The sequence below is a fragment of the Mesocricetus auratus genome, unplaced genomic scaffold, assembly GCF_017639785.1.
Source record: "Mesocricetus auratus isolate SY011 unplaced genomic scaffold, BCM_Maur_2.0 Super-Scaffold_100009, whole genome shotgun sequence".
Taxonomy (NCBI): Eukaryota; Metazoa; Chordata; class Mammalia; order Rodentia; family Cricetidae; genus Mesocricetus; species Mesocricetus auratus.
Window position 1 is genome coordinate 47,658,319 of NW_024429193.1, and position 27,226 is coordinate 47,685,544.

The 27,226-nt window shown below is 38.6% G+C and overlaps 1 protein-coding gene across 1 annotated transcript in view; it reads right to left on the reverse strand.

Annotated features, from left to right (window-relative positions):
- Positions 1 to 27,226, reverse strand: part of LOC121142352 (calcium-binding mitochondrial carrier protein SCaMC-1-like) — a 44,918-nt gene that overhangs the window by 9,668 nt on the left and 8,024 nt on the right. Inside the window, exons 2-6 of the mRNA XM_040752022.1 lie at positions 24,816 to 24,942; positions 14,679 to 14,766; positions 10,331 to 10,442; positions 5,787 to 5,945; positions 3,121 to 3,273 (exon numbers count right to left, since the gene is read on the reverse strand). Of these exons, the coding sequence (XP_040607956.1) occupies positions 3,121 to 3,273; positions 5,787 to 5,945; positions 10,331 to 10,442; positions 14,679 to 14,766; positions 24,816 to 24,942 (639 nt within the window). The remainder of the gene's footprint in view (positions 1 to 3,120; positions 3,274 to 5,786; positions 5,946 to 10,330; positions 10,443 to 14,678; positions 14,767 to 24,815; positions 24,943 to 27,226) is intronic.

A 27,226-nucleotide genomic window follows, 5' to 3' on the forward strand; every position in this document is an offset into this window, starting at 1 on the left:
AACAAACAAGAATGAGCTATCAATGGTCATTAATATTCCTCAGTATTAATGATCTTAACTCCCCCATAAAAAGACCCAGGCTAACAGAATGGATTCGAAGACAGAATCCATCCTTCTGCTGCATACAAGAAACACACCTCAGGGTCAAAGACAGACAATACTTCAGAGTTAAGGTTTGGGAAAAGATTTTCCTATCAAATGGACCCAAGAAAGAAGTGGGAGTAGCAATCCTAATATCTAACAAATTAGACTTTAAACTAAAATCAATCAAAAGAGATGAAGACAGTCACTTCATACTCATCACAGGAGAAATCCACCAAGATGAAGTCTCAGTTCTGAACAAAGGCATCCACATTCGTAAAAGAAACATTACTATAACTCAAAGCACATGTAAAACCTCACACACTTATAGTGGGAGACTTCAACACCCCACTCTCACCACTATACAGGAATACCAGACAGAAACTTAACAAGGAAACAAAGGAACTAATAGAAGTTATGACCCAATTGGGTTTAACAGGCAACTATAGAACACTTCATTCAAACACAAAAGAATATATCTTATTCTCAGAGTCACATGGAACCTTCTCAAAAATTGACCACATACTTGGCAACATAGCAAACCTCAACAGGTACAAAAAAAATTGGAATAACTCCATGTATCTTATCAAACCACCATGCTTTAAAGATAGAATTCAACAACAACACAAATCACAGAAACCATGTAGACTCATGGAAATTGAATAATGCACAATTGCACCATTCCTGGGTCAAAGAAGAAATAAAAAAGAAATTAAAGTCTTCCTAGAATTCAATGATAATGAAGACACAACATACCCAAATTTATGGGACACTTTGAAAGCAGTGCTAAGAGGAAAGTTCATAGCACTAAGTGCCCACATGAAGAAATTGGAAAATAGTCACACTAGAGAATTAACAGCACAACAGAAAGCTCTAGAACAACAGGAAGCAAACTCACCCCAGAGGAGCAGACACCAAGAAATAATTAAATTGAGGGATGAAATCAATAAAGTAGAAACTAGGAAAACGATGCAAAGAATCAATGTAACAAAGAGTTGGTTCTTTGAGAAAGTCAACAAGATAGACAAACCTTTATCCAAACTTACCAAAAGGCAGAGTATGAACATGCAAATTAATAAAATCAGAAATGAAAAGGGAGACATAACAATGGACAGTGAGGAAATCCAGAGAATCATCAGGTCATATTTTGAAAAGCTATACTACACAAAATTTGAAAATTTAAAGGAAATGGACAATTTTCTGGATAAATATCACTTACCAAAATTAAATCAAGAACAGAAAAGCAATTTAAATAGACCTATCACACCTAAGAAAACAGAAGCTGTCATCAAAAGTCTCCCAACAAAACAAAAAGCCCAGTGCCAGATGACTTCAGTGCAGAATTCTACCAGAAATTCAAAGAATAGCTTAAACCAATTCTCCGCAAAGTATTCCATGCAATAGAAGCATTAGTGTCTTTGCCAAACTCTTTTTACGAAGCTTCAATAACATTGATACCCAAGCCACACAAAGACACAACTAAGAAAGAGAACTTCAGGACAATATCCCTCGTGAACATTGATGTAAAAATACTGGCAAATTGGATCCAAGAGCACAATAAAACAATCATCCTCCATGGCTGAGTAGGTTTCATCCCAGGGATGTAGGGATGGTTCAACATATGAAAACCCATTAATGTAATCCACCATATAAACAAGCTGAGAAACAAAAATCACATGATCATCTCACTAGATGCTGAAAAAACCTACATCCAGTAACTGATTAAAGCAATGCAGTGATCCACAGCCAAGCACTTGGCTGAACTCCTGGACTTCAGTTGAAGAGAGAGAGGAGAGATCATAGGAGCAAGGGGGGTGGGGTCAAGATCATGATGGGGAAAACCACAAAGACAGCTGACTCAAGCTGGTGGAAGCTCAGGGACTCTGGACTGACAGCTGGGAAGCCTGCATGGGAACAAATTAGGCATCTGAATGTAGGCGACAGTCACGTGGCTTTATCTGTTTAGGGGGCCCCTGGCAGTGGGGCCAGGACTTATCCTGGGTGCATGAACTAACTTTTTGGAACCCATTCTCTATGGTGGGATACCTTGCTCAGCCTTGATGCAGGGGTGATGGGCTTTGTCCTGCCTCAACTTGATATGCCAGACTTTGCTGACTCCCCACAGGCCTTATCCCCTCTGAGGAGTGGATGAGATTGGGAAAGGGGAATGAGGGGAGAGGGAGAAGGGGAGGGAGGTGAAACTGAAGTTGGTATGTAAAATGAAAAATAAATAAATAAGAAAAATAATAAAAGAAAAAAGTCTTTAACACATGAGGTCTACACTAGCTGATAAAAACAATATTGTTGACTGAATCAGCAAATCCCCATTTTAGGAAGAGCTGTACATTCTAACAACAAGCATTTCAGAGTCCAGTATCCTACTCATCTATCTACTTGTTTTTCAATCATCTAATCCTAAGAAAGGATAGCATCAATCTTTTATATTTTCATAAAACATTAAGGCTCTGTGACCATGTGAAAAAGGCCCTACAAAAGAAATACTTTAATAGCATAGATAAACATTTTAAAGAGGAGAGAATAATTCTAAAATTTGCAATAAAGAGGAAAAACTTGAGAAGCATATAGAGCATCCTTAGAGTCTTATGAAACCCAAATGAATTGTAATATTTGAAAATTGATATTTTTCCTATCTCAAAGAAATTATTTAAGAAAAAGCAAAACCCTAAATCAGACTGAAAAAATTTGAAATTTGGTGCATACTTCTCTACTTTGTATTCACTAAATAAGAAGGTTAATTCTTAATTCATTAGCAAATGAACTGAAATATCTGGGAAATATTCAAACTGTTCTAAGAAAAAATTATGAACTGTTTTGTGAATGCCTCTTATACTGTGACAATTAAAAGAATGAGCCACAGACATGTAGTGACAATACAATGCAACCTATAGTTACACTCATAGTAATAAGAAAGCATGAAACTAACCAAATGAAAATTAAAATGTCATCTGTGTTCTATTTCACAAAAGTCTAAGCTTTTAAAAACTTAAATTTAAAACCCCATAGTCAATAACACATTACCTGTTCATAGGCCCCGATCTTGAGTGCTGTCTCTGGTGCGATTTTAAAAACATTCACACCATTTCCTCGCCAAAGAGAAAAAAGTCCTCCTTCTTTTATCATCTGCTTGAACTCATTAACCAATCTCACTTTATTCATTTTTGATTTACGGACCTAGAAATAAGTGGCAAATTTATTTAAATTTATTTTGCTGGTAATATAAATTTATTCCACTGCTGGTGAAATAATTATATCTATGTACTTCACAACTTTCAATGCAGTTTAATTTTCTTTCAGTCACATAAAATAGATGTTAGTATTTTTCTTGTTCCCAATTACATATAAAAGTCACAGTCTTGCCCCTCTATTGTTTTGCATCCCATGCTTCAAATAAAGCACAATCACAGAAACAAACATTTCATGTGTTTTAAATTGCTTGCTGTTCTGAATAGATGATGAAATCACCCATAATCTAACTCCACCTTGCCTTCCAGGGTGATGAGTCACCTCTGTGCAGTGTATCCATGTGGTATAATCTAACTACCTAATAATCAGTTAGGTGCTATCACCATTATCAGATCTACTACTACAGTATTTACACACAGTGCATATGTTCAAGTATCCCTTATTTTACTTCATTATGGCCCCAAAGCTCAGAAGTAGTGATTTTTGCAATGTGCATATGCCAGAGGCAACATACATGCTTTCTTAAGAGGATGAAAGTCATGTAACTTACATTAGGGTATATTACTATGATTGTTATACTTCAGTAGTAATGTTGGTGATCTCTCCTTATGCTCAATTTATAAATTAAACTTTATCATATGTATGTAGGTATCTATTGGATAAAATACAGTATTCTGGGGATTACTACTATTTATAGTGTAAGGTAACCAATGGCAAAATTTTCCCCCAGAGACGGAGACTACTGTAATCTAAAACATCAAAGAAAAATAAAAACAACTTATGGAAGATAGAATTCTAATTCAATTATCAGAGACCCTCATCATAAGCAAAGTGTGTGGTTGCTACAAAAATACCCAGAGATTATTAAAGAGCACATTGAAATATGCATTGAAAACATAATTGAATGAAAATACATTAAAGTTTCAACAATGTATATATCAGGGCTTCAGGGTATTATGGATTAGACTGTAGCTCTCAAATATGTTGAAGCCCTAACTCCCTCAGGATGTGATCCTAATTGAATGGGGTCTTTGCAGATAAAATCAAGCTCATCTAATATGGCCTTTGCCCTTATAAAAGGAAAAACTGAACACCAAGAGGAAGGCAGCATGAACTGACGAGGAGGATGGCTTTATCCAAGTCTAGGAGAGGCACCTGGAACTAACGCCTCAGCACCCTGGGAGCAGCCAGCCCTGCTGACCACTCAACTGGTCCTTCAGAACTACAGCAGAACATTTCTGATTTTACACCAGGCAGTGGAACTTTGTTACTGAATTCCTAACAAAGGGAGACACTGCTGCATGCTTTTCACACTCCCTAATCCAGTGACCCATGTGTAGCCCTTAGAGAACTAATCACACCTATCTTGGTGTACCTACAAGTCGTTCCCGTGTTGCATGAAGCAAAACCTCTAAAGTGACAATTACTATTTTCAATAATATATCATCCTCACAGATTTATGTTTATAATGTTCTGGAAATATGGACTATGCTCTTTCATCTTTGCATTTCTAGCATCTAATATGTAATGAGCACACAAGACGATTTTCTAATTAATTTTCCCTCTTGGCCCTATTCCCATCTCTGTCATCTCTCAACCATGTCTCCCCTATGTAGCACTGTATGTGTCTATATCTTTTCTTTTACATGTAATTTTGTAGGCCCATGTACTTGGGAAAATTGGGTTTTCTACTTTAATGTGTAATAGAACATTTTTCAACTCTGTCTTTCCTAACAGTTGTCCAAATTTAGCTTCCTGGCTGAATAGAATGTGGATTAGTTAACACGTGGAATCAAGCACACAGAAGGATAATGGTTTAGTTGTCCTATTGCCATATACTTAAGTATATTCCCTATATTTAGATGATTAAACTAGAGCCTTTATTTCTATTGGATAAATTAACCGAGATATCATTATATATCTACATGAGAAATAATAAGGAGAAATAAAATAGTATCTATTCCTCCTTGGTATTCCCATGGTACTAATGTGTTTTCTGTCCAGTTATAAAATGGCATTTCAATATTTATTATCTAATCACCTATTTTTCCTGATGTAATTCCTCTCATTTAAAAAGTGTATCTAAAGCTGGGCATTGGTGGCACATGTCTTTAATCCCAGCACTCAGGTGGCAGAGGCAGGCAGATCTCTGTGAGTTCGAGGCCAGCCTGGTCTACAGAGGGAGTTCCAGGACAGACTCCAAAGCAATACAAAGAAATCCTGTCTTGAAAAACCAAAAAAAAATTTAAATAAAAGCGTACCCATTAAAGACCTAACAGATAACATACTCTACTAAATAGGTATGGAATGAATAAATGAAGCTTCCTTAATCCAAAATCCAACACCACACTGGTTTTTCTAAAAATGATATATAAATTTAATATTTAAGCAGAGTCACAGCATTTGAGAGAATGAAGAATAATTAAGGATGAATTCCAAAGTTCTTAATTAGGTAACATTACAATTTTACTCTCCATGTTCCTTCAAGGCACAAAACACACCTGCATCATGACTTTCAAGCGGTCCAAAGGTGCCGTGCACGTCCGCGCGATCGCGCTTGCTATTCCTGCGGCTACTAACCGTTTCCACCATTCCCCGGACTTCTTTTCTTGTTCTGTAAATTCATCTGGAATAGATATACTCTCTCCTATATCAACTATCTGATGAATAAAAAAATAGGTAGGGAAGTATAAACACCCGAGAAATAAAAAGTATAACTTTCTACAAAGACCAAGAAAAACTATTCCTACAGATCAAAAAACTTCAACCTTTGTTTTTCCAATCACCTCCTACACTGAAGATCGATAATATTCTTAGTACTCAGTGCTTATACTCAAAGATTTTTGAATAACACATTCATGTATAGATTTAAAATAAAATTTTGATTGCATTAGCTATTAATTTAAAATAATTCCCGAACCATTTGAATAATCTCCTCCACAAAACAATACAAACCTGAGAGCAGGGAACACACCACTTACACAGTGTCTGCCACACGCTAGGTGAGGAGTAAACACTGAATAGACTTTCACCCTTTATTTCAAATCCCTACCGGTGAGCCAAGGCAGGAGGCAAGGAGAGCATCTGACATGCTCTGACTCACTTTTCTCAGTGATCTTTTGTTGATCAATTTTCTCTTTTAAGGTGGCACATGCCTTTAATCCCAGCACTCAGGAGGCAGAGGCAGGTGGATCTCTGTGAGTTCGAGACCAGGCTGGACCGACAGCCTCCAAAACAATACAGAGAAACCCTGTCTCTAAAGCCAAAAAAATAACCTGTATTACAATGAGTTTATATTTGGTAATTTTATTTTTAAGTGTTAAGGCACCATGTTTCAGTGAAGAGTGCTACACTAGGCTTGAAGACTTAGATTCTATTACTATGGATGTGGTAGATATGTTACTGCTCTTCTTAGCTCCTCACTTCAATTTATTCATTCTGCTAATGCCCTTCTCAAATTATTTTCCCTCTGCCCCCAAAGATTTCTTCTTGATTCAACTGCTTCCCGTCTAATAAAGCACAATCTTGATCAATTAGTTTATTTCTGTTTATTGTTTGGCTCCTCTTTTATAAAGTAAGCCCAATAAAGCCAACAATCTGATCTCCCTTGTGTGAAAACCTAGATCTTAGCTCCTCAAGATAAATGTGCTCAGTAAAGATTGTTGAAGTAAACATCAACATGCCAGGCCCTGGGCTTTGTTTTGTGACACAGTCATAGAGAAGTTGGTTTCTGCCTCTAGCATTTACAGAGCTGTTATTATTATCTCTAGAATAAGAGTCATAGGAAAAGACACAATCAAGTACAATACAGAGCAGTCACTACAACAACAAAGTGTCCTTAGAAAATCCTACGGAAACACTGTGTGCACAAATTAGATTTGATGAGTTAAGAAAGTAGAGACAAAGGTAGGTAGGCAGAGAAAGTAGAGTAGAACTGGGAGGAGTTGGGTGAGGGATAAATATAATCAAAACACATTGCACAAAATATCAAAGAACTAATAAAATTAAATAGTATTTTGAAAATAAAAGTTATAAATGTGAAATGAAAGAAAAGAATTCCTTATAGTTAAAGTAACTTAGAAGTCCCAAAGTCCCAGTTTGAATGCAGGAATCATGACCTCAAAGGCCATCACATTATACTATCTTTCTATATAAGTAGGGATTACCCAAAGTAAGGTGAGCTTGAAGATATTACTTATTCTAAGAACCACAAGATTATATTGGAAAGAGATGTTTAAAAAAATAAAATGGCAAAGGTTAGTGAGATGGCTCTGCAGATAAAGATGAAGGCCACCCAGTCTGACAACCTGAGTTCATTTTCCAGAACCTATGTAGTGCAAAGAGAAAACTGACTCTAGCCCATTATCATCATCTCCATGTACACACCATGGTGTGAGCACACATGCTTACACTAGATTTAACATCTTTCTAAAGGGTTTAGATAGTTACTGATTAGAAAGAAGAAAGTGATGGTGGGTTCAAGAGTTTGAAATGGCCACTGTTTTTGCTAGGTTGGTTGTAAAGAAGAAATGGGTGATATCAAGTTTTGAGGTTATACTGTTTTGTTCCATGTACAAAAATTAGTTGATCTGTCTAGAGATGGCCTTATGTCACAGAGCAACTAATTAGAAAAGGAAATGAAAGTAAGAGAGGACTGAAGGAGAGAGAAATGAAGGAATTAAAATAATAATCCATGGAACATAAATTTAAATGTCTTTGGAGGCCAGGCAATAAGTCTCATCTGGGTATCAGGAAAAAGTCCATTGAAATGGGCACATCTTCCTCTTCATTTTAGATAGTTTAATCCAGTTGTTCTTATGTAGGAATGCATATTGGGGCTATATATTCTTTTCATGTTTCCAGAGACACCAGAAAGCCATGGTTTATTTATAAAATTCCTCTAGTTTTATACATTGTATGAGCTAAACAGAACATTTAGCCTTTGACGGATGCCTGGGAACTTGTAGCAGGGTGAGCTCCATTCAGTCGCATCCACACCCAATTTGGGTGATGTCAAGATAATGCTTTTTGTCTTGGGCTTTAAAGTTGATGCTGGAACAAGTTAGGAGTAGAGGCTGTGAGAAGGGTGGGATTTATTTTGCATGTGACAACCTTTTTGTTATCTTTCCTCTCTGGGGCTGTGGATTGTAGGTTGGTTATCCTGTATTTTACTACTAGTATCCACTTATGAGTGATTACATATCATGTTTGTCTTTCTAGATCTGGGTAACCTGGCTCAGACTGACTTTTTCTAGTTCCATCCATTTGCCTGCAAATTTCATGAGGCATTGTTTTTACAGCTGAGCAGTACTCCATTGTGTAAACATACCACATTTTCTTTATCCATTCTTCAGTTGAGGGGCATCTAGGTTGTTTCTAGGTTCTAGCTATTAGGAATAATGCTGCTATGAACATAGGTGAGCAAGTGTTCTTGTGGTATGACTGAGTATTTTGGGGGTATATGCCCAAGATTGGTATATCTGGGTTTTGAGATAGATTGATTACCAATATTCTGAGACACTGCCATACTGATTTCCAAAGTAGCTGTACAAGTTTGTACTCCACCAGCAGTGGAGGAGTGTTCCCATTGTTCCACATCCTCTCCAGCATAAGCTGTCACTGGTGTTTTTTATTTTAGCCATTCTGGCAGGTGTAAGATGATATCTCAGAGTTGTTTTGATTTACATTTCCCTGATTACTAAGGATATTAAACAATTCTTATAGAGCATTTCAGCCATTTAAAATTCTTCTATTGAGAATTCTTTGTTTAGCTCTGTACCCCATTTTTAATGGGATTATTTGGTATTTTGATGTCTAGTTTCCTGGGTTTCAGCACAGACACTGAGATCAACAATTAATAAATGGGACCTCCTGAAACTGAAAAAACTTTTGTAAGGTCAAGGACACTGTCTATTAAGACAAAACTGCAGCCTACAGAATAGGAAAAGATCTTCACCAACACATCTGACAGAGGGCTCATCTCCAAAATATACAAAGAACTCATGTTTTTTCTTTAGCTCTTTTTTTCTGTTTGTTTAGTCCTAGTCTGATTTGCTTTTGTTTTACTTTATTATTAATCTTTAGATGCCCATTTTCTAAGGAGACACAGAAGAGTATGGATCAAGGGGGGGAGGAGGTGGGAAAGAACTGGGAGGAGTTAGCAAAATGGAAACTATAGTCAGAATATATTGTATAAAAACATCTATTCCCAATAAAAGAAAGATGTAGTAATATATCCTGGGTAGTAGTTACAGGAGATAAATTGAGTGATCATGGAAGGACCAGTCAAAAAGTAAGAAATCAGATGTGTTATCAAAGTACTATATAAATCAAAATCAGATGAGAAATGATGTTACATGTTCCTCCCATGTCCAAACATTCAGGAACACAGACGAAACCAAGTGTCTAACATAACAAGCATTTATTGAACACATATGTTCTTAGCTTGTTTTAAACACACTGACTAATGCACCAATTGAACTCTGCACGATCTAATGGAAGAAACTGAGGCACAGAGAGTATTATACAGTGAGTGGGTGTGAGATGAGGGTTCAAACATTTGCATTCTGACTCCAGAGCTAATGGTCTTTTCTTCCTGTGGACTGTCTGTGGTGGAAAGACAGACACTCATAACTGTGCGCTGTGAATACAGTATTTTCACTCCCCCACCTTACATCTGAAGAACTTAAAAGTCTTTAAATACAAATTCCCTTTAGTCCTTACAACTTCAGGTCAGGCACTTATGAAATTTAAAGGAGCATATAGCTTGTACGTTTGTTTCTTTTTCACTCTAAATTCTGAAATCTTAATATGTAATTTTATATTCCCAATGCCAAAAGACACAGTCAAGCATATAATATCTGTGTAAAAAAGGAAAATACGTATTTTCACTTCTCTAGGACAATGCAATTACACATAACAATTAACACTATTTTTAACACAGAGTAGGTAGGTCCTTTTAGTAGGCACCTAAGATTACGTAATGATATTTGCAACTACAATATTTAAAGAAAAATAAAAACAGTAAAATGCAGAGGAGTCTTACAGTAGAATGCTTCCAGAAACGAATAATTTCGTTGATATTTTTTGCAGGGTGGAGGAAAAAGTAGTCTCTCCATTCATCCCAGTCTATTGTCATTGACCCATCGCTATCCATGCTGAAATACAATTTTAAATGGTGTTTATAAGACTTACAGCAGCACCATTACTCACATTACTCAAACACTTCTGGGGTGTTTGTTATTGAAGTCTTTCCTTTGCATTTTATCAATACCACTGTATTTTCCTTTTTAAAGAATAAATTATCTATTAGAGCAATGTCAGATTTGAAGATAAATTGAGAGGATGTATCCCCATACCTATGCTCTCCTACTGGTTACATCTTACACCACTGTGGTCTACTTGTTACAACTCATGACTAATGGCTAACACATTATTCATAACTACATTTTAAGCTAATGCGTGTTTAGCCTCAGTGTCATACTAAGATATAACTCTATTCAGTTATCATGCCTCCTTAAGCTCCTCCCGACTATGGCAGTTTTCAGACTTTTCCTGTTTTTAACAATGTTGACATTCCTAAAGAGCACTGATGATCAGGTGCTAGAGAGACAGCCCAGCATGTAAAGTGCTTGCCTTGCAGCCACAAAGATCTCAGTTCAGTCCCCAGAACCCAAGAAAAAACAAGCCAGGCATGCTGAGGAAGTGCAAAGTGGAAGGCTCCCCTGACTCCCTGGCCAGCCTGGAATACCCATGATGCTCTAGGCCCTGGGGACCCCCATCTCAACAAAGGAAACAAGCAAACAAGAAAACGGTAGATGGAGCCTGTGGAACAGCACCTGATCTGGCTTCCACATGTACATATTCATGTAAGCAGGAGAACACCAACACACACACGCACACGCATGTACGGATGTTTTACAGACTGCCCTTCCACTGGAATCCACTACATATTGCTTTTTAATTGTTTGTTTAAATGCAATTTTCACATTTTCCTCATATTTCTTGAAGAGAAAGATTATTTTAAAGTCATACGCATATCTCTAGCACTGAGCAATCGAATGACTAAATCAATAGATCTGACTGAATAACCTTGTATCTTTTGGATCTTCTAGTATTATTTTTGTCTTTGACCCTCTTTTCATTGTTGGTTTTCAAATCAACTTTAACATTTTACACATAAACTCATTTTTATACCTAATACTCCTCATCCCATTTTTTAAAAGAGTAAATTATTTAAAAAATGATTTAAAAATGATTAAGAGGTGAAATCATTCACTGTTTATTTTTTGATATACCCGAAGACAGCTGGGCACTGAATGAGGAGAGTCTGCAACAGCCTCAGGGGTCAGCTAACGTTTGGGGGGTTAGTTTTATATCCTACAATACAGAACATACTAAATTGCAATTTGGAGTTTCAGTTTTGCATTTGTGTCTGGAATATTTTCAGTTGCATGTGGTCTCGTGTTACTTGTAGAACCACTTTCTAAAAATCCACTGCTTGGTCCTTGCCCAAGCAGAATGATAACATCCCTGGTCATGGCAGCCCATTTTCTTAACGGTTGTAATAATGTGCTGTGAAAGGTGGAGATTTTGGATGTGTGAATCAGTGGAAACGGAGATTGTGTGAGGTCTTAAGTTTGAGGCTGGAGCATCACTGGAATAACTGTTCATAAAGAAACGCACATGGCTCTTCAGAGTTCGGGGCACACGAGCACAATCTATGACCTCCAAGTTTGGGGCACATGTATTAAGAATTGAAATGTCTCTTGTGAAAAAAAAGAATATGATGAACAAACATGTCAATATATTTGAAAATTTAGGTGAAACTTATAAATTTCTAGAAATATTGTTTATTTATATACTTATTATTGGTACATTAATTATTTAGAATAATGGGTTTTGTTATAAATTTTTCATATATACACATGTTTTTGGATCATTTATATATTTTTTAGGTACAAGAGCTCTGTCTGCACATATGCCTGCATGCCAGAAGAGGGTATTGGATCCTATTATAGACAATTGTGAGCCACCATGTGGTTGCTGGGAATTGAACTCAGGAACTGCTGAGCCATCTCTCCAGCCCCATCTTTGGATCATAATTTGCTCCCCCTTTATACTTTCTTGTTCCCCTTCCAACTTCCTCTGATCGTTTTCCAGCTAGGAACATACACTTTCACGTTGCATGTGCAGTATGCATGTGTATTTGTGCATATATGTGTACCTGGTATACACACAGGCGTGTGTGTGTGTGTGTGTGTGTGTGTGTGTGTGTGTGTGTCCCAATGTGCTTAGTTAGGTTTGCTTACAGGAACAGGACCATGAACATGGGTGAGAATTTATTTAATGGAGCATGAGCACCTCACCAGTGGCTGTATGTCTCCTCTCCCCTGTCAATCAGAAACTACTCAGTAAATACTCAGGGGTGGGACCTGATGAGACCCTGCCTATTTCATGACGGGATAGTGATGAGTCTAAATTGGTGCAATCTTGCATAGGAAATCACAGATGCTGTGAGTTAAGAGTGCAAAGACCATTCCACGCCCTAAGTCTTGTTGTGCATAACTTCTTCCCCCACCTTCCTGGGGCACTTACATTCTTTTCAGCCCTTCTAAAATGATACTGCCTGAGCCTTTTAGGAGGTGATACAGATGTCTCACTTACAGCTGAGCATCCAACATTCACTCACTCCTAGCATTTTGATACAGTTACCTCTGACCACTATAAAGAGAAGCTTCTCTGATAAAAGCTGGCAAAAATAGTAATCTTCTGGTAGACATAAAATAGTTATTTAGAAGGCAATTTGATAGACACAGCATACCCATTCATCAAAACAATAGTAGGTTTACCAGACAGCCCATGATCTCAGTGTGTGTGTGTGTGTGTGTAGTGTGTGTGTGTGTGTGTGTGTGTGTGTGCAGGTACACTCTTCTGTGCAGGAATGTGTGAAGAACTACAGTTGACCCTAGAATGTCTTTCCTCAATCAATTCTCCAGCTTATTTTTTAAGATATGATCTAATCCTAAAGCTCAGTGTTTTCAGCTAGATTGTTGATGGGGGATGTGCTTATGTATGCTGTGAATATGTTTCTTTTATTGGTTGATGAATAAAAGTCGTTTTGGCCAATGGACAGGCAGGATGTAGGTAGGCAGAAAGTATAGGCAGGGCTACTGAACTAGGATAATTCTGGGAAGAGGAACTGAGAGAGTGAGTTGCTGGGGAGATGCCATGTAGTTGCTGAGAAAGCAAGGGATCCAGGCATCACTGGTACGCCAAGACCATGTGGAGATATACAGATTAATAGAAATGGGTTAATAATTAAGAGAGAGATAACCAATAAGAAGCCTGAGCCTCTGTGTGTTTATTTGGATTGAACAGCTGCAGAACAGAAACTTCTATGTGCAGATTATCTGGATAGCAAATACGTAAGAGCTGACTGCTTCTAACCCACTACTGGAGTACTGGCACGAGCAATTCTGCTAGCTTTACAATTCACGTGCTTGTGGAAGCCAGAGGCCAAACTCTGATGTTGCTCCTCGGGAGTCATCTACCTCTCACTGAGCTCTGGGGTATCTCAGCTTGGTTTCTATTGCTGTTATGAGGCCATGATCAAAAGCAACTTGAGGAGGAAATGGTTGACTTGATCTTATAGTTTATAGTCCAGTATACAGGGAACTCAAGGCAGGAGCTCCTGACAGGAACTTGGAGTCAGGAACTGAAGCAGAGGACATGGAGGAGCACTGCTTACTGCCTTATTCACCATAGCTTGATCACTGGTTTCTTATACAACCCAGTACCACCTTACCCAGGGGTGGTGCCCTCTGAGTAGGCTGAGCCCTCCCTCATCAATCTGATGGAGGTATTTTCTCAGTTGAGATTCCTCTTCACAGATAACTTTAGCTTGTGTCAAGTACACACACACACACACACACACACACACACACACACACACAGGACTTGCTGACTAGCCTAGGCTGGCTGGCTAATGGGTCCAAGGAATAAATCTGTTTCCACATTCCTGAGCTTGCCAGCTACCTAGATTTTATGTGGGTGCTGGGATTGAACTCAAGTCTCATGCTTCACAATGAACACTTTACTGACTGAGCTATCCTCCCCCAGTCCCCATGTGGAAAAAAAACTTAATGTGCTTACCAAAATGAATACAGGTTAGTTAATACAGAGAAAACTGAATAATATACCACACAGTCTAAAGGAATATATGTCGATCCTTTCATAGATGTAAACCCATCATGGATGTAAACACATTTGAATTGTAAGACAATGTCTCTATAAAATGAGAGCAGGAGCTTGAAGTACCATGTGTATCCCAGTTAGTTCCTGGCATAGACCATAAAACACAAAACTAAGAAAGAATGGGTGTGCAGGCTGACCTTTTCAGGATGTCATTTGCCTGAGCGAGAGAAATGTGGATTCCCAATGATTTCACGGCAGCAACTATTTCTGAAGCATCTATCATTCCTTTAAAAAGTGAAAAACACAGAGTTAAACATCTGAAAAGACCACAATGCAACTGTTTTTGCTTTAAAAGTCTGCGTTTGGTGGGTCTTTACTCCCAAATTTATAATTCAATGCCTAAAAATTTCAAAAGGTTGGCACCAACTTGACATTTGGTAGAAAAGTCTCTTAACATTGTGACAAGGTAAGTTTTAATTAGTTAGCTAATTAAGTGTGAACATTCACATTTCAGGACAGAAGTACTTATGGATATAATAGCTCATAGCCCAGACATCACTTGAGATATTAAATCTCACAGGCACACTGAATTACTCTAAACTCCAAATTCTAAATTCCAAACTACATCTGGTCCTAAGGACTACAGATCATAACATATTTGACTTTATACCTATTTGAAAAGAACTAAAAAAGTTAGTTCTGAAGACCTGACTCAGGGGAGAAGAATAAAGAACTATTTATGAACTATTCAACATTCTTATAGAACCAAGTTCTTTTAACAGAAACATGTACTGTGTTAAATAACTCAAATAATATGTGTGCATATGTAAATATAACTAAAGTCTGTGTACATGTCATATGTAATTAAGTATATAAATAGATGCATACATATTTATTCATATACATAATTAAAATATTCCCTCTTGTTAAGCAGGGTATATATATATATATGTATATTATATATGTCTACTATGCAGCTCATTTTCACATTGCTAGATGTTGCAAAGAGGAAATTTAAAACTCCATATTCTCTTTAAACTCTAAAACACAAATATAGCATGTATCATTTTCCAAATCCAGATTCTTTTTTTTTTACTTTTATAGTTTTTTTAAGATTGTAATGTAATTACATCATTTTCCCCTTCCTTCTCCTCCCTTTAACCCTTCCCATATACCCACCCCTGCTCTCTCTCAAATACATGGCCTCTTTTTAAATGTTGTGATACATATGTGTGTACATATATGTCTGTATATTTAAATATGTATTCTTAAATATGTAAATACAACCTGATTAGTCCACATAGTGTTTCTTGTATGTTTTAAGGTAAACCATTTGTTCCTGGATAACCAATTGGCATGCCCTTCCCTGGGGAGGATTATCTAGTTCTCAGAATTCCTTAGTTGCAGCTGGGCAGTGGTGGCACATGCCTTTAATTCCAGCACTTGGAAGGCAGAAGCAGGTCGAGGCCAGCTTGGGTCTACATAGTGAGCTCCAGGACAGCCAGAACTGTTATACAGAGAAACCCTGCCTCAAAAAAAGAGAAGAATTCCTTAGATGCTGTCACTCTTTGTCTAAGGTTGATGTTTCATGAGCTTCCTCCTTCCACGTTAGTATGTCTATTGGTGTCATCCTTGTTCAGGTCTTGTTTAGGCAGCGATGTTGGTGAGACTTCATAGGTGTAACTTTCTGCCCCCTCTTCATTAATGATCCCTGAATCTTAGGTGCAGGAGTTGTGTTGTAGGTGATATCAGTTGGAACTTGGCTCCACAGCTCTGTATTTTGGTCAGTTGTGATGTTCTATAATGGTCTCCATCTGTTGCAAAGAGAAATTTCCTTGATGAGGAGTGAAGACTACACTTATCTGTGGTTATAAGGACAAATATTTAAACTGTAATTAGGGATTGTGCTGGTTTAGTAAGTAGTAGTTTATAGGTTTTCTACCAAGATCCATGACTCTAGCCCTAGGCAGTTGGCTAGGTTTCCAATACCAGCCATAATTTCCCTCTTGTTGAGCAGGCCTTAAGTCCAAGGTACATGTGTCACTACTGTACCCTTAGAGTCATTTGCCATGTTGGTCATTGTTGTGGTTCATAGGCATATCCAAGTGCCACAGTGTGTATGTGGAGATCAAAAGATAACTTTCAAGAATCAGTTTTCTTCTTCCTGTGGGATCAGGGATCAAACTCAGGTTGTCAGGTTTGCACAGCAAGCACTTTCTCATGTAGCCATCTCACTGGCCCTGATAATTCTTGAATGTACGTATCATTCTTTATATCAACTTTAGTGTCACCTGGTTAAAAAATATGCCAAATGCTACCATAAATTCAGCCATGCTTTTCATTTGTATAAACCATTTATCAAAATTACGTATGAGAATATATATACATATGAGGTATCACTTAATCCATAAACAAAGACACTTTTTCATAGTCTCAAGTTTTCTTTATAAAAATCATGTCCCAAGATCCAGACAAGGCTGTTTACTGGCCTGCAAACCAAAGTTTCTTCAAATGATAAGCTCTAATCCTTATTTAAAGAATTGCAAATACTATGCTCATCTGTTAAATTTTTAATTGATAATCTGATATATAAATCACCACCTTTGTTAGGGTTACTATTACTGTGATGAAGCACAATGATCAAAAAGCAACCTGGGCCGGGCCGTGGTGGCGCACGCCTTTAATCCCAGCACTCGGGAGGCAGAGGCAGGCAGATCTCTGTGAGTTCGAGGCTGGGCTGGACCGATAGCCTCCAAAACAATAAGGAGAAACCCTGTCTCGTAAAAAACAAAAAAAAAAAGCAACCTGGGAAGGAAAGGGTTTATTTCACCCACAGTTCCATGTAACAGTTAGTTCATCATCAAAAGCAGGAACTCACACCGGGTAGGAACCCGGAGCCAGGAGCTGATGCAGAGGCCACGGAGGGGTGCCGCTTCCTGGCTTGCTCTCCATGGATGGCTCAGCCTGCTTTCTGATACAACTCAGGACCACCAGCCCAGGGATGGCACTGCAGGCCCTCCCCCATCAGTCACTAATTAAGAAAATGCCATACAAGCTTGCCTACAGCCTGATCCTATGGAGGCATTTTCTCAATTGAGGTTCCTGTCTCTCAGATGGCATTAGTTTGTGTCAAGCTGACATATTATCTAGCACAATTACTATATTAAGTATAATCTAATTCAAATAGCGATAAACTCCCTTGAGGACTTGGCAAATTTGTATGATAGTATTAATATTTTTGAAATATTTTACATTAGAAACTCCAGTAGTGCAATCACTTAGTACATAGTACTTCTATAAAGTACATTATATTGTGCTAGATGTATGTTAGCTGAAATGCTACAAGCAAAATACAGTAGAAGGACGAATAAGAGAGAGTCAAAAATGAAGCAATGTAAAGGATGCACAAGATGTCACCACAAAGCAAAGTATGATTATTTATTTCACAAATACCTATTACAGACTCATAGTATTAAAATGTCATGATAATTTACGTCTTGGCAAGGGGAGTGACTTTGCAGGACATGAAAGGAGCTTCTACAATGCTAGTGATGTTCTGTTTCTTAATCTGGAAGTTGTTTTCAGGTTGCATATTTACCTTATAAAATTTATGGAATTTACAATTATAGTTTATAAGTCATTAAAATTATAACATCCATTTTACTGGAGATATATTACACTAATGAGTATCTCTCTTCATGCAGTCTCCCCAACTGAGTAGATAGGCTTCTTCCCTAGATGCTCAAGATGGCAAGAGGCAGCCCATCAAGACAATAAGTCCTGTGTCCTATTAGCTTTGCTCACATCCCCAAAACTGAAGAAAGCCAATGACCAAGTCACTAAGACACAGACCCTCGCAAGGGCAAGCATCCTGAAAGCTGTGATTCATTCACTGGAATGGGCAATGTAAAGCAAAAATACTTAGCCTTCCTGAGCTTTTGGTCTCCTCATCTGAAAACATGGTTCCCATGAAGATGGTGTGGGATTAAAAAAACTAATGGTAAGATACAGAAAGTGCTCTGAGAAAGCATAGTGTATAGGAGCGTAAAATAAAAATTAGTTCATTTGTTTCCTCCATGCAAGGAATGGCATCCAAAAGGTAAAAGAACCAATCCTGGTACAAATCAGCACATAGTCAGATAGCAGTTAGGAAAAAAATGTCTCTTGGGCATTTTGTAGAAAATAAATATGAAACCTACAGATTAAAGGCTGAGACGATGTGAAATGTCAAGAGGCCTGGTATAGGGTGTTAGGCCATAAAAAATTCCCACTACTCTTGGCTAGTTAGTTGGTTCTAAAACAGAATGCGATTTGACCTTGATGTGTGATTTCCCAGCACATAAGAAAAGCATGTGCTGTTTTTTTCTTCGATGATTTTACTTGAATCCATGGATTATAATGACCACCTTAATATATCTTTATCTCCATTCTCTGACCTGTAACTCAACTTAGGACATCCCAGAATTCTCTTATTACTAAAATGTGCCCTCTCCCAGCCACCTTGCAAGCACTTTGCAGACTCAGGGAAAGTGGCTGCACATACTTATGAACCGAAAAAGATTACGTTAAGCGCCACTACACTGGTATCAGATACCTCACAACTAAACATAAAACACAAGAAAGAGTACACTATTTTTATAAGACTGTTGTGACAAAGCTCACAAAGCCAGATGGTTTAATCCACAACTCTGAAATCAAGGTGTAAGTAGCACTATGGACCTTCTGGTAGTTCCCAGGTAGGATCTATTCTCTTCCTCTCTCCTAGCCTCAAGCTTTCATTGGCATGTAGACGCAGCATTACAAGTCTGTCTGACCACCACAACCATCTTTTATAACAGAATAAGGCCCCATTCTAATACCCTAAATTGATTACACATACAAAGATCATGCTCTCCAATAAGTCCCATTTATGGTGTGCTGGAGGCTAAGGCTTCAGCACATCTTTTTGAAGGGATACAACTCAGCACATAACAAGTGAAGTATACTTTTTCTCACCTTCAAGTACCCTGGCCAAACTCTAAACAAAGGGGATTACGATGACATGTGCAGTCACAGGAACTAATACAGCAACACAGAGCAGGCAGAGCAACCAAAGCAGCACCTCTGAGGTGTTGCTAGGGCCTGGGCTCTGCACTCTAGATGATGGGAAGTATCCCTGATGAGAACTGTACCTACTACTGCAACTGGCGTACTCAAAGCAATGAAGCCAGCAGAAGGCAAATGGTAGCTTCTAGAATGGTATCTCTGAAGGTCTTTTGGGGCTGAGTTGTAATATTTCAGTTTGACTTGTCAAGACTTATAGCATGATACTAATATATCAACTTGGGAATTTCTTCTTCGTGTCAAACTTATTTTACCTCAGGAGCATTTTCTACTACCAAGGTTAATTAACAGATTTATTAGTCAAGTGTCCTCTAAAAGAGCAAAACTGATTAAATGAGCATATACTACAAAAGGCATTTATTACATTGGCTTACACAATATGGGCTGGGTAGTCCAACAATGGCTGCCTGTGTGCTGGAGAGGCTGAAAACTTCGTAGACGTTCAGTCCATGTGGCTGGATAGCTCATCAGTCTCATCTCAGACTGAAGGCCTAGAGGTTTCCTGGAGTCACTGGTCTTCAGTTCAGTTTTGAAGGCTGCCTTACTTTTATATTGCTACAATAATTGCTACCGAGAGACAATTTACAGAATAAAGTGTTCAATAAGGCTAATGGCTTCACACAGAGTCCACGATGGTGGAGCAAAAGCACGGTTGCAGGAGCAACTGAGAGCTCTAATCTGATCAACAAGTAAGAGGCAGAAGGCACACTGGGAATGAAGCAAGTCTTTTGAAACCTCAAGCTGACCACTAGTGACACACCTTCTCCAACAAGGCCACGCCTCCTAATCCTTCCCAAACACTTCCACCAACTGGGAACCAAGTTTTTACACATACGTATTTTATAGGGGCTATTCTCATTCAAACCATCACAAAGGCCAACATCAGCTTCCAATGTGGCAGTAACAGTAACAAGAGTAGATAAATCCACAAGGCAAAAATAGAACTTCTTTTACCTCAGACCTCTTTATACTTGAGACATTGCTGGAGTGCTTCTCACCCTGAGGGAGTGTCTCCCCTGAAGCGTTCTACCCATAGACCAACCCAACCCACACCCCACAAACCTATCCTCCACCCCCACCGTTAATCCTTCCACAAAATACCCTCACAGACTTGCCCAGAGGCATGCCTCTTAGTAGATTACAAATTAATTCAAGTTGATAACTAAGATTAATTATCACAACAGAGGTAATAGAAACATTATATTTTCCTAAAGGCATTTTAACTTCACTAATTATCTGAGGGTTTTCAGCTTCACAAACGATCATGGTGGTGACAGTCAGGAACAGAATAGAATCCCACAACAACACTAGAGTTTATCTTAGACCAGCAAATGACCAGATTTAATTAACCAAGCTATAACTAGGTCTGGAAACCCACATAAATAATGACTGCACTACTGTTTATAAATGATCAGAACTATCTTAGATGTCTAACAATATGAGAATGAGATTAGGTAATTCACATACTGCTACCAGAGTAGGGTCACAGCCAGACTAACACGCCACACTGGGCCACCTGTCCTCAACAAGACAATTAAAAACGAAATGAGGTTGGAGAGATGACTTGATTATTAAGAATGTGTACAGCTCTTGCAGGGGACTCAAATTTAGTTCCCAGGACCCATGTCAGGCCATCACAATTGCCTGCAGCTCTAGCTCCAGGGGATATGAAGCATCTGGCCCCCATGGACACCTGCACTCACATGCACATTCCTGAGCACAGACACACTTACATACAGACACATGCACACATATGAAGCATCTGGCCCCCATGGACACCTGCACTCACATGCACATTCCTGAGCACAGACACACTTACATACAGACACATGCACACATATGCACACATTAAAAAGTAAAAATAAATTAGAAATAAGAAAATAAAAAATACAAGGGTGAAACCCTGAAAAGGGTGATTCTTAAATATGGCCATATTAGGAAGAAGGTTCAGTGACACAGCATCCATCAGGTCCATCTTTACATGTGTTTCAGGTGTAAACAGAGAGCCAAGGGTGTGCAGAATGAAGCAGTCCTCGTCAAGGCCACCCATCACCATGGTCCCAGCTCCAGCCTCTCCTTTGCGGCAACATGAGAAAACCTCCCCTTCTGATGGAAGCAAAGAACCAGTCTTTTCCTTCTCCCAGCATAACATTCCTTAGGAAATTCCTATGTCCTGAGATCCATTGTTTCCATAGTCTGACAGCCAAATGGAGTAGGGGCATAGTGTCTCTAGACTATCTTCATTCTTTCCAGGACAGTCATACAACTGGAATATTTCCAAGCCACTAAAACTTATGTTTGCAAAAGAAATGAAAACACAATATAACATTAAAAGAAACATGGGACACAAAACTATACATATGTGAGTGGGAGTTCATTTAAAGAAAAAAGAAACCAAGAAACAAAAAGTCTATAAGGAATTGTGAAACTGATTAAAATGTAAAAAGTGATTTCTAAGTAGCAGTGTTAGCTGTCAACTTGACAGAATCACCTTCTGGCATCCCTGGGGGATAATCTTGATTGTATTGAGAAGGGAACCCTTGTCCGCTGTGGGTGGCACCATTCCCTAGATGGATCCTAAACTATGTATTAGAGAAAGCAAACTGGAATTCATTCATCTCTCTGTGGACCAGCTGCTTCAAGCCCCGCCACTCTGATTCCCACCAGGATGGACTGTACCCTTGAACTGCGAACCAGAATAAACCCTTTCTATTTTCTGCTGCTTTTGTCAGTTTTTCTTTGATAGTTTCATATATGTACGTAATAAATTTTAGTAAATTTTCATACCTTACTATAATACCCTCTCTAACGCCTCTTCTCCCAAAGAAACCTTTTGTCTTCCCAAGAAATCCCTGTGCTATGCCCATGTCTTTGCCTGTGTGACCCACTGAGTCTAACTGGGGTTGTTTGTGAGGCCATGAGCAGGAGGCTACATTAACTGGCACATGGGCAAGTTATCAGGAACTACATCACTGAAAAAGTGACACCTCTTCCCCTAGCCACCATTAAGGGCTCAAAGTTCCTAAGGAGGGTGGGGCTCATGAGGATAGGTGGGCAAGCCCAATCATAGGCAGCTCTTGTGCAGGTAACCACAGCCATTGTGAGCTCATGAGTGTAGCAGTCATGTCCTTCCACACATCCCCCCATCCTCTGGCTGTTTTGCTCTTTCGGCTTTTCTCTTTCACGATGTTCCCTTGAGTACTGGAGGGAGGAATACAGGGGATCTATTTACAGCCAAGCATTCTACCATCCTTTACTCCTGGCAAGTCAACCAGCTATGAGTCTGCAGTAACCCTGCCCACTGCCATAAGATGCTTCTCTGACAAAGGCTGAGAGCAGCACTAATCTTTGGATATAAATGTGTAGAAAGCAGGGTGACCAGGCATTGACTTAGAAAAAACATAGTGGTTCCCCCTGAGGCCCTATGATCTCCTCACCTCCCACTCTTCAACAGGTTTATAGTACCAGACAAGATTTCTCTCCTTTGCAGCAAGCCTAAAATCCAACCAGGAAGCAGTTACCCCTATAACATTCATGAAACTATTGCACCATGGATATATCTCGCTCTCAAAGTCCACAGATGCAGAAGCCTGCATCATTCCTTCAGCACTATGAAGACTAGCCAGCAGGGGGCACTGTTCCCAGGTCAGTATCAACCTATTTCTCCATGTTCTATGACCACAGAGTGGTGTCTTCAGCAATATTCTTACCATCCATATAGCTTGGGGGGGTGGGGCTTTTGTGACTTCCCTTATTGAAAGTATTTTATCACAACAATTGGAAAAGAAACTAAGAGTACGGTTATAAGCATTTTTTGTTTTCTTTCAGAAGATTGTCTGCATTACCTAAATTTCCTGAAACAAATATCATCAAGACTGTCAGTTTTTAGAGTGCCGTGTGTGTGTGTGTGTGTGTGTGTGTGTGTGTGTGTGTGTGTGTGTGTGTGTGTGTGTGTGTGTGTGTGTGTGGGGCATGTGTGCCAAGGAACACTTGTGGAGGTTCGAGGAAAACTTTCAAGAGTGTCTCTCTCCTTGTACTTTTATACTAGGTTCCAGAAATTACCTCAAGAGTGCTTGGCTTGCCAGGCAAGTACTCTCACACACTAAGCCATGTTGTCAGCTCACAAATGTCATATTTTAAACTCCCCATACCAAATTTTCCACTTATTTATTACAAAAAATTTGTAAGGGCAGCCAGGCTGTGGTGGTGCATCCTTTTAATCCCAGGCAGAATTAGGTGGATTTTTTTTTTTAGTTTGAGGCCAGCCTGAGGACTACCCAATACAGAAAGCTTGAAACTTAGAGGATATAAACTTCTGCAAAATTCATTTTATTAAAAATTTAAGATCTTATGTGTGAGAAGTGTGGTGGTGGTACATGCCTTTAATCCCAGTATTCAGGAGACAGAGGCAAGTGGATTTCTGTGTCCATAGCAAGTTCCAGGCCAGCCAGGGCTACACAGTGAAACTCTGTCTCAAAGAGTAAATAAATTAAATTTTAAAAGAAGGGCTAAAGCAGTGTTTCTCGACCTGTGAGTCATGACCCCTTTGGGGCTGAACTACCCTTTCACAGGGGTCGACTTAGAAAACAGATATTTACATTAAATCATAACAGTAGCAAAATTACAGTTATGAAGTAGCAACAAAACTAATTTTATGCTGGGCAGTGGCGGCTCATGCCCTTAATCACAGTATTCCTCAGGAGGCAGAGGCAGGTGGATCTCTGTAAATTCAAGGCCAGCCTGGTCTATAGCTTGAGTTCCAGGATAGGCAAAGCTACACTGAGAAACCCTGTCTCAAAAAAATACCCAAACAAAATGATAATAGCAATAACAATAATTTTATGGTTGGGGTTACCGCAACATAAAGGGCATGTAGGGCACACCTTTTATCTTGTCACTCAGGAAGCAGAGGCAGAGAGAACTCTGTGAGTTCAAGGCCAGCTTGGTCTACATAGCAAGTTCCAGGCTAGCCAGGGCTTCACAGTGAGATTTGCAACCTCAAGAATTTCCTACAAAAAAAGAAGAAACTCAGGTTTCTTTTGGTTATGTTGTTTTATCACAGCAACAGAAACCCAAAGACATCTATTATATTATTCTCAGTAATATAAAAATGATTGCTAGATAAGAAATTGGATCTGACAGTAGGAGGAAATTAAAATGGCTAGTAAAATTACTCATTAGTGCTCACAGTTATTCACATCAGGCTAACTGTGGATAAAACATACACACACCATCATTATTTTTGTCCAGACTCTTAAATGCCAGTTTCATTTTCTTCTCATGGTCTTGAAGGTACTGCACAAATTCCTCAAAGTCCAGTCCTGAATCAGCATTGGCATCTGCAGCATGAAGAATTTTCTACAAGAGAAGAAACTCATTGCAACAATCATATGTAAAGCCTCTATGCCATGCTAATATTATCACATTTACTATCTATGGTTTCTATATGTGTCCATTACCTAGTTTTTAGTCATTAGTGCTAAACACATGAAATTATTCAATTTAATTAATGCAGTATTGAAGTCAACAGCCATCATGCCATCTCCAATAAATATGAATTTTATTAGTAAATATTTACATCAGATACACGCACCTCAAAGGCTTAAAGATACTAAGGTATGTAGCCTTTGCCATCAGAGACAGAAAAAAATCTGTCTACTATATGTGATAAACATGAAATTCTAGTATGTTCCCCAGATTAATGGTTTGAGACCTAGCCTTGTGAAGTAAGCATGTATGTTCAAGTCTCACTAAGTCGTTAAGGTTTTTAAAATAAAGTTAACATTATAGGGATGGAGAGATGGCTCAGCAATTAAGAACACCTGCTGCTCTTCCAGGGGACCTGCGTTCAATTCCCAGCATCCACATGGTAGCTTTCAGCCAACTGTAACTCCAGTTCCAAGGGATCTTGCACCCTGTCTGTACTCCACAGGCACCAGACACAAATACAGTACACTTACATAAATGCACACAAAACACTTATACACATAAACATAAATAAATCTTTCAAAAACAATAATATGTAAAAAATATATTGTATATTCCCCCAAAGTCTCTAACCTCACTGACCATTTCACCATCAATGTCTAGCATAACATACAAAATATAAAGACCTTTAATAGATTAGATAACTCACACTTAGTATTTATTGAGTTTGAAAATAAATGCTATGAGCTGAAAAACTAGATCACACTGCACGACACACACTGAACACTGCACAGACCATACACTGCACACCACATTAATACCCATCATACACTGCACAGCATACACTCAGCACTGCATACACCACATACCGCACACCGCACATAGCACACAGCACACACTCCATTGAACACATCATACACTGCATACTGCACACTGCACACAACACACTTCTGGGAATAAAAAGACAAAAAGTTACAGTCTCCAGTATGAAGCAAATTATAGACTACTAAAGAGACTCACATAACCAAAGGCAATACATTAGGTGAAATAATGCAAGAAATTCAAGGTACAGTAAGCTTTGAGATATTAAATGAAGTGAAAATACCAAGTCTCCAGAGCGTCTTCATAAAGGAAGACTGCTTGAGCTGAGATTCACAAGGAAAAACATTTACTAAACAGATAAACAGGAGTGAGCATTTCTATAATATGTGAAATATTTGCATGGAGATAGAACAGATGTTAGTTATAAAAATACAGTAACACTAATGGTGACAATAACTATCAAAATATATTGACCATTTAGTCCTAAGGAAGTTATGGACATAGCTTCATTTCATCTCTATCCGATTTACTAAATACAAAAATTAGTGGAAGAAAGGATAAAGACGGGATAAATGATACAAAACTTATCTCAAATTAATGATTCAGGTTGGTGGTTTCCAATAAGCAGGGCATATATGGTGCTCGCATGTCTCAGGTTTTCTATTGCTGTGAAGAAACACCATGACCATAGCAACTCTTACAAAGGAAAAACATTGGTGGCTTGCATTTTCAGAGGTTTAGTCATAGTGCAACACGCAGGCAGACATGGCACTGGGGAAGGAGCTAGAATTCTACATCTTGACCCAAAGGCAACAAGAAGACTGAGTCTACAATGAATGTAGCTTGAGTCAAGCTCCCAGCCCCTACCCAGGGTTCCTTAGAGAAAAACTTTGCAGGAACCAGGGGTTGGGGGATGTAAAAGATTTATTTAATAACTTTATACATGGTCCCATGCTCTTCATTCTATGTGCCCTTTATTATTCTGGTGTTACAAATTCCCATATGTATATGGAATATATATTCATTAACAACTCACTAGTAACAATAAAAAAAAACTACAAGGCAAATTCTCAGGGGTCAGCATTCTTCATAGATATGATGAGTCCCACGGGGCAAAGACTTGATCAGCTTAATTGGTGACTGACAACAACTGCAGGTTGTAAAAGTTCCAGTTACCTCCTAAAGGGTCTGCTACAGGTTACAAAGGGAGGAAACTAAACCACTGAGAGATCTAAGGAAAGGCAAAGTATACATGGATTTATGTTACATTTCTTAAGTGTGACTAATATCTGGACATGGGTTAGTCAGTTAACCTGAATCTCAAGACCTAAACAAAAACAGTCTACTGAGCCAAAAATATTTCGTCAAAAGCTGGTACAGAGTGTTAATTGCT